An 8,549-nucleotide genomic window follows, 5' to 3' on the forward strand; every position below is an offset into this window, starting at 1 on the left:
CTGCACACGCAGAGAGATCTGGGATATTTCATGCACGTTCCCTAGGGAACCACAATGTGCAGGTTGGTCATAGAGCCGAGGAGGACCTCTAATGCAGGTAATTTGTGCCTTGTTCTTAAGTCAGTTGTCTTCTGACTGCTGAAAATAATAACCTATTAAGATGTTGAAGCATGACAAATCACATAATTTTAGAAATTCATACATAGCCATCAACTTTCCCAGTTTCAAGTCAAGTTTCAGGGAACGGTACAATCAAACTCCAGTAAATCAAACTTCATGTGTGTCCTTAATGCATTGATTTTCTGTATAACCAATCCTATTTTCCCTAAACATTTCCTGTATAAATGAGTTCTACTGGATACCCAAACCTATGCAGTGTTACCAGCCTGGAAAATAAATTGTTTGTTTTTCAGTGAAACAATCAGACTGCTATTTCAGCACTTCTAATAGTCAGTCTCCTGTTATCAAGAGAAAACAGAAAAAAATTTTAGTAACATCTGTTTTTTAAAGAGAGAACGTAAAAGCATTTGTGGCCATCATATTTGGCCAATAGAAATAGCCAGACTTGCACAAAGAATTCCAGTTTAGTTAGGAGTCCAAAAGATGGAACAACGGAAATGTTAAACTGTAACACCATAATATTTACTTTCCTAAAACTAAATCCTAAGGACTGGAAGGAACTTAAGACAAAACAGGAACATTGTGCTTACATTGCATTAAATAGAAAATAATGAGACGGTCATACTTGAGTCTGCACTTCAGTAAAGTCTAGGCGCACTTGCAGTTCTACTGGAAGATGACTGGAACAGGTCACACAGCTTGGCAATCTTCTTGATTTCATTCATCCTGTTTCCTCTTGGGCTTTTTGGGATTCCGGGATCGGCTCTTTGCTTTGCAGAGTGGACATATGGGCGCATTCCGATGAATTTGTTGGTGGCACGATAAACATGCCTGAAATACAATATTGCAGCCTCTTGTTACAAACATTTAAGTGGCGTTGTTACATGAATTATTGAGTACCATATTCTAAGTCACAGTACAGGCAAAAATAAGTCTTCTTGCCTTCAAAGGCAAACCACTGCTACATTCTATACAATCTAGGTATCTAGATTGTACAGTAATTTCAGGCCAAGTAAAAAATTGGAGTACTTAATTGAATTAAAACTACAATTCCGCAGACACATGGTTCATACATCTATCAATAAATTCTGTTTTGTGTTAAATGTTCCAATGAGGTGTTTACATGCATAACAGCTCATTGAGTCTGAGAAGTTACAGTGAAGTCCAGTTGTGATGTCACAGAATCTAAGGCAGGAGCAAGTGATAAGATGAATTCCATGTATTTAACATAAGGTACAGAACTCTGCCTTTTTGCTCCATACTAAGCCCTTTAATTTCCATTTGACTGAAACATATTACTTGCAGAAAGGCTTTTCAATTGCCTAACCACAGATAGTAAGTACATTATGGAATGTACCTACATCAGTTTGCCTACTTAGTCAGTGATTCTTTGGAACCTTGGCAGGATGAGTACCTCTATGGAAGTAGCTCTTCTTACTATAGAAGGAGCTGAGTAAAACTGTCACTTAAGTGCTGTGGTTAGCTTAAGTTAATGTTAGTCTTGAAGATCCCAAGTGCAGAAATAATATATACCATCAGTAATTTCCCTCATAAAATATGTGCATTGCTTTTAACTAGTAGTTACTTGTTTTTCTCTTGCCAAGCTTTTTTTTCCTTCTTACATGACTTTCTCCCACATGAAGCACAGGAGGAGTGGGAATTGCCTACATCTCTGCTGATGGAGACTCCTAAGTCATAAAAGATTCTTTTGTCCTTAACCCTTGATGACTGGTGCTACTACTTTAAGTCTACTCGTTGTTCTTGATTTGAACTACTGCAGGGAAAATCAGAATCAGAACACATAATTTTTCCTTTTTGCAAATACCAATCAACTTTATAAACATAATGTGTTCCAATAGCAAAAAAGAAAACCCAGCACATTTGTCTCCTGACCTTCATTGGAGGTGGCTGTTGTCTGAAAGTTGCTGTCTGTCTGGTATCTTGTTTTCTAGCCACTTGCAGCTGTTGGGCAGCTGCTGCAGCTGCAGCTAGAGACTCTGGGATGGGAGGCTCCTGTGGTTCTGTCTGCCATTCCGCCTTCTGCTTTTCAAAGTAGCTAGACAGAAGAATAACGAAGAAAAAATGTAACCGCCTTCTGGGGTATTTCATTAGTCTGTAAAGGATATTTTGTGTTAAAATGCAATGGATCACATTTCCCTATCATGTTCCTCTGGAGTCAAATTGCCTACATTTAAGACTAGTGCATAAATAGATTCGGTAGTATTTTTCTCTGCATTTGTACACTTCAGCCAGATTCCAGACTGTCAGCTTCTAAGGTATCTTGACATACAACTGGATAAAAAAATCTAGTCCAATCAAAAACAGACAAGACATATGTATTTAACAGCTTCAGATGCAACTCTGTCAAACAGTTTTTCTGTTATATTCGGTTAAAATGCATAACTTTTGTAGGCAGTAATTTAATACATTCTTTGTGGTGTCATGTTGTTTGGAATGTAAAAGAATGCTTCTAAAGAAATACAAAGGAAATCTTGAAAACTGTGTGCCCATGAAAATTATTTTAACTATGCTGGGCATTAAAAGAAATATAAGCTTCTTAAAACACCCCTTGCATTTAAAACTGATCTGTTAAACAAAGGACATTGTTCTTAGAATAGTAGCTAATTCTGTCACTCTCTCCCACCTAGTTTATATCTAAAAATGAAACTGTAATTTATTATCCCAATCTTTTCCACAGCTTGGGTAAACTTACTTGTTGACAGTCTTGGGGGTTAGGGTTAAATGCCATTGCCCTGAGCAGGCAGCAAAAAGTAAAATTCTGACTAGCAGCAGTACAAACTAACTGAAGAACCCCTGTTTTTTATCCCTCTCTTGTATTGCCTCCTACTATTGCTTCCCAAACAGAGGGAAAAAAGGTTGCTAGAAAATGCAACATACAGTACAAAAATCTAGCCAGCCAACCACCACTGAATTTTTGCATGTCATATGTAGACTTTGCAGCTTGGAATAATCTAAATTTACCTTGCAACAAGTTCAGACAATGTTATCCGATACATGTCTTCCCACATCCCTTTTTTGTTAACTTTTGTTTTTCATGCTTACCTCTTGAGTTCTTTTTTCCACCTATCAACAAAAGTAAAATAAGAAAATGACCAGCAGAATTGAGAGAAAGTATAAAGCCAGATAATGTTTACTTTGGAGACTTACTCAAGGGACAGCTTCTCCTCCTCCTCACATAGATCCGGCAGCCTCTGCAATCCCAGAGTCATTCGCAGGGCATCTACGTGCTCCTTTAGGGGCTTGTACTCCTCGTGCAGGCGACGAGTAGATTCCAAGAGCTTGTTAAGATCATTCTCAGACTGCTTGATAGTATTCTCCATCTGAAACAGGAGGATGGGCATGCTTGTAAAGAACTGTCCCTCTCTGAGCAAGAGACTTTATCAGAAAGAAGAGATTTTTTTCACTCAAGCTGGAAGAGATTGGAGACAATGCAATAGTAGAGCAGTTAAGGTATTGGGAGGACAAAAGTTGGGCAAGGAAGAAGCAACAGAAAGTGACATATGAGATGTGTTTTCATTTAAAAAAGGTGCACTCAACCTATATGACCTTCTGAACAACAGAAGCAGCAGGTAGACAGGCTACAGATAAAGTCAGCAAGTGAGGACTGATGGAAAACTCTCAGCAGACATTAAAAAGGGAATTAAGGTAGAACAAAACTAATTTTCTGTGTTTCTAAGATATCTGAACACCAACTGTCAGAAGTTATCAAACAAACCAAGGAAAAGTTCCTGTTTCTCTCACTGCAGTAAATGGGAAAAGCAGCAGAGAAAAAGACAATCTGACTGGAAAAAGAAGAAAGGATGAAATAGAGGTTGAGGTTATGCAGCTGGATAGGGGAACAGACATTTCAAGATAAAGAAATGCAGTCTGCACATCCAGTATATACCTTGTACTTGTTTACAATGTGGGAGCTTTTTTTCTCTTGTGCAAAGCAGAGATACCTTCAGAGCTAGAAACCACTAAGCAAACATGTAAGTGACCTAACATGACATAAAAAAATGCACATTTAAAAAGATATTCCCTATTTAGCCCCTCTAATTGGCTACTCTTTCCTGTTTATAAATTGTTTTTCTCTTCTTTGTTTTAATTCCCTTCAGGTTGGTGCTTCTTATTGTTTGGTGGTTCCACTCAGTGATGAAGGTCAGTTCCTACTAAGAACTTAACAAATACCATGCATTTTCTCAAAATCTTTCTTCCCAAAAGCCCCAGTCAAAAGTCCCAGCTAGCTGCTAAAGTTTCTCTGGTTTTGGGTGCTCAATGAGAAAAGCCTAACAGGAAGAACAGTTTTCTATGGGACTGCTGGAGTGATGTTACTGTGGATACTGGTAAACTCATAGCCACAATAGGCTTGGTTATCTTTCCTCTTGGTGCAAGTGCTTACTATGCCAACATCACAAAATATCCTGCCCAACACAGGAAAAAAACAATTACCCTGAAGTAAATTTACTTTGCATTCTGTAGGATCCTAGGGTGGTGTTGTAAAGTCCAGATTATTGAACCAGTGATGGTTCACTGATGTGCACAATTCCACAGCCTGTGGAATGATTCATATGCCACTGTGTCTTAGTCAGATTGTCTGCAGCTGGACTGTTGCATACCACATTAATATCAGCATGGATCAGTCGCAGCTCCTCCACATGGGCCATCTTCTCTTGCAGCAGCAGGTCCATTTCCTGTTTATATTCCTTCAGGTGCCTCTCCTCAGACTCCAGAGCTTCAAATTCTGCTTTCAGTCGTGCCTTTATTTTTTCCATCTGCAAAGTCTTATTCCTGAATCCCAGTGGTAATTAAAAATAGAGAGACAAGAGAAAGTCACTGAAACATATTTTTGTGAGGTGTCACTTTATATGTGATTAGATAGATGGAAGAAGGCACTAGCAGCAACAGACAAGAGTGAAACTATATATGTCTGAGAAAGAAACGAGAATACTGAATTCTAGTTCCATCTCTTTTGCTGAGCTTTTCAATGCTATGAGAATTCTTGTACTGAATTATGAAATTAATAGAACGTTGTCAGATTTTAGTAGTTACTGTAGATTCAGAGAATTTGTACCAATAGAATTCTACTGTGTCAGTTGACCCTAGTTCCAAAAGAGAGAAATGCAGAAAATGTAGGTTTAGCACAGGATTATGAGACATGAAAAATGAACTGTAGATAGAATTCAAGTATGTAGCTACAACATTGTATAATTTAATGTCATTGAGTTGTTGTGTCATTTACTACACAATGACATATATGTCTGAATGTAAATATTGAACTTAAACCAATAAAAAGAGATCCTCTCTACCCTCCACTTTACATGTGGCAATATTCCACTAACCTAACATCTACCCCTGTTTTTATAAAATGTCATTTATTTAGTAACGGCATCTTTGATTATTGAAACTGGGAGTATTTGTCCCCAATTTATTTCCTGTTTCCTCTCCTGTATTTATTACATGTGTTTACCTAAAGACAATGGAACTACATTTATTTCCTCATTTTTACTAGTCACTGGTGCCATACTCTGCCAGATTGCTACAACAAATGAGCTGCAGGGGCTTGTTTAAGTCCAAAAGATTAGCTTTTGACATTAGGAAAGAAAAAGTACACACAAATTACAACTCTTCCTGTTAGCATCAGGTAACATGCAGTAATTTTAAAAACAGGAACCATAAGTGTGATTTCTAGACTGCCTAATGAATTTTGCCCTCATATTTTTTCCCTTCTATTTAAGTTCTTACAGTGCATTGATGACAGTAGTCACTAAGCGTGTCCCAATAGGGCATTAAACAGTGAAACTAGTATCTCTCATCAATATATCCATTCTCATTCTCTTTTAGCTCCTCCCAGCCAGAACACTGAGTCTTTAGGCATTTGTTTAATTTTATGACTGGGGTTATTTCTGTGGAAGTATTTAATGCATATAAATAAGCATTTGCATATATGTTTGGATTGTGGACATGAAACACATTTACTGAAAACAGTATTCCCTTGACTACAAATTATATGTATTTATCTATAGATATAGATATGCATATAGATCTTCAAAGATAAGATTCCTTAATCCCTTCAAGACCCAGCTAAGCTGCCTTTAATAAGAGATGGAGATGAATGAGCCTAGGAGCAGGCAAGTTCTTTGATTTTGATTGTAAAGACTTTTTTTCCTCTGTCTGTAGAATACATGGAAAGCAGAACAAAATAAAGTGCTAAATCTATCAAAGGTGAGTCTGTAATCATAAGGAATTCTCATGTTTATTTTGAAGAAAATTCTTCACAGAATGCAAGCTCCTTTTAAAAGATTTGAGGATGAATAAATAGGTTAATTCGATCAGATTTTGTTAAAGGTGACTCAAAATGGACATCAATATTGCAAATAGGATTGACTTTTTAACATTTGATTTTTTGTTATTTAACAACTTTCTTGATACTTCCTTGTACACTAAAGCTAGTAACATCACCTTTACACTACCTTATGCCACAAAGTAATCACAAAAATCTATTAATTGCAGTTCATATATCACCTTTGAATATACTATCAGAAAACTGAGTGCACTGTGAATTTTCAAATACAGGATATCACTCTGAAAAAAATAATTTAAATGAAGTGTTACAATAATTGGACCACAAATTGTAGCAGGCCATACCTAGATCAGTATTTTAAAACAGAGCCTGCCTAACGGTTGAGTAGATAAGCATTCCTCTTACCCTGTAAAGTATTTGTTGTCATATCTCTTTCTACAAATAATTTGGGGACTCCAGACAAATATTTTTGCTTTATCTTTTTTCACCTTTGTGGTATTGTGCAAAGAAGGCTGAGGCCTATATTCTGGTGCCTAATTCACTTTTTCCATGCGTAAAGTGTACTTCTTCAAGATGCTGTTACCAGCCAGAAGCCTCTGTGACCACCTGCACATACTGCCGGTGGTAAAGCCTTCATCCTCAGCCCTCTCTCCTCTCTCCCTGATAGCCCCTCTCCAGTCGTCATGTCCCAATACACTTCTCATCACCCTGAGGTTACCCACAGTCAGCATGCCTTCCACCTCCCTTTCTTTCTACTTTCTCTCTACTTTTAAAACTTTTTTTCCCCCTACTTTTCTCCTTTTCTCTCTACTTTCAAAATCACTGCAGTGTGTTTTGGCTTTTGGATGCATGAATTCCTAGGCAATTCAGGCCTAATACTCAAAATCTGTGCCCTTAGCTAAAGAGTGGCAATGCCCTACGTAAAGCTATGAAAAATGTCCCCAGTGCGGGAACCATGCCTGGCTGTTTAGGATCCCTCTCTTCCACAGCATCCGTGACTCCCCCTGAAGGACGCTGTATACAAATTCCTGGTGTATCGCCTTGCACGAACCGCAGAGCGAGGCAAGTGGCAGGAGGGAACGGCAGAAAAGCCTCGGTTCGCTGCTCCCCATCCCCAGCGCCCCGGGGCGGCGGCCAAAAGCAGCAGGTAGGAAGATCACTCCAGGCCTCTCCTGGCTGTCTCCATGCCCTCGGGCGAGCGGGAGCTCAAGGCAGGGCAGAGAGAAGCTGCCAAGCTTCAGCTGCTCCCCTTCGTCCCCCGCACGGATTCCTCGCACGGATGGATGCCCGGCGAGCAGAGCTGGCCCCAGCACCGCCCGCTGTGGGGAGTGAGCAGCTGCCTCGCTCCGGGGGCTCCGCCGGTGTCCGCAGCGCTGCCCGGCCCGGCCCGGCCCGGCCCGGGGGCACGTCCGCCCTGGGCTTTCGGTGTTAGACTCTGCTTTCCGTGCCATGCCCTTCCTTTCGCAGCCCGTCAAGGCTCCTGCCCAGGCGTCCGGGCAAAATAAGAGATTCAAGACGGAGCCTCAGGAATATTAAATAATAAGTCAAAGGACTTAAAAACAAACCAGCAAACCCCCACATCAGCCGCGACCCGACATCACTCCCCCCAGCTGCTCGGTTCTTCCCAGCATTCCGCCTTCCCATCACTCAGGGAAATTTCTCTGGAAATGCACGACCGTTAACGTCCTTCATACGCATTCCAGCGTTAATTACCAGCAGCAGATGCTCCTTCCCTGATTAGAAAAATCTGTTTTGAGCTCTCATTGTAAACCCAACGGTAGTTTTCCTTCCCTCAGTAGCACAATAGCTAGTTTCAGATTGATGCAAGTCCTCCGCTCCCCCGAGGATGGAACGGATGAGGCACAAAGCAAACATACCTGATCTCCTTAATGCTCTCGAGTTTGCACATTATTTCTTGCTCATCTGCCATGCTTTTCACTCCCGATTTAAATCTCCCGTGAAACGCAAAAAATGCCAAGGGAAAAGTAAAAAAAAAAAAAAAAAAAAAAAAAAAAAAAAAAAAAAAAAAAAAAAAAAAAAAAAAAAAAAAAAAAAAAAAAAAAAAAAAAAAAAAAAAAAAAAAAAAAAAAAAAAAAAAAAAAAAAAAAAAAAAAAAAAAACAAAA

At 39.3% G+C, this 8,549-nt stretch overlaps 1 protein-coding gene across 3 annotated transcripts in view; it reads right to left on the reverse strand.

Annotated features, from left to right (window-relative positions):
• Nucleotides 1-220: 220 nt before the first annotated feature.
• ZC4H2 (zinc finger C4H2-type containing) overlaps nucleotides 221-8,549 on the reverse strand; it is a 14,834-nt gene continuing 6,505 nt past the window's right edge. Inside the window, exons 1-5 of one of the 3 annotated variants that reach the window (XM_027903226.1) lie at nucleotides 8,302-8,457; nucleotides 4,740-4,911; nucleotides 3,289-3,461; nucleotides 2,014-2,176; nucleotides 221-951 (exon numbers count right to left, since the gene is read on the reverse strand). In XM_027903226.1, the coding sequence (XP_027759027.1) occupies nucleotides 838-951; nucleotides 2,014-2,176; nucleotides 3,289-3,461; nucleotides 4,740-4,911; nucleotides 8,302-8,354 (675 nt within the window). In that variant the 5' untranslated portion in view covers nucleotides 8,355-8,457 and the 3' untranslated portion in view covers nucleotides 221-837. Of the gene's footprint in view, nucleotides 952-2,013; nucleotides 2,177-3,288; nucleotides 3,462-4,739; nucleotides 4,912-8,137; nucleotides 8,282-8,301; nucleotides 8,458-8,549 lie in introns of those variants that run through there. The other 2 variants (XM_027903228.1, XM_027903227.1) reach the window with 2 other exon arrangements.

This window comes from Empidonax traillii, unplaced genomic scaffold (assembly GCF_003031625.1).
Source record: "Empidonax traillii isolate 1590-97213 ecotype Southwest subspecies unplaced genomic scaffold, ASM303162v1 scaffold945:size354297, whole genome shotgun sequence".
NCBI classification, from domain to species: Eukaryota; Metazoa; Chordata; class Aves; order Passeriformes; family Tyrannidae; genus Empidonax; species Empidonax traillii.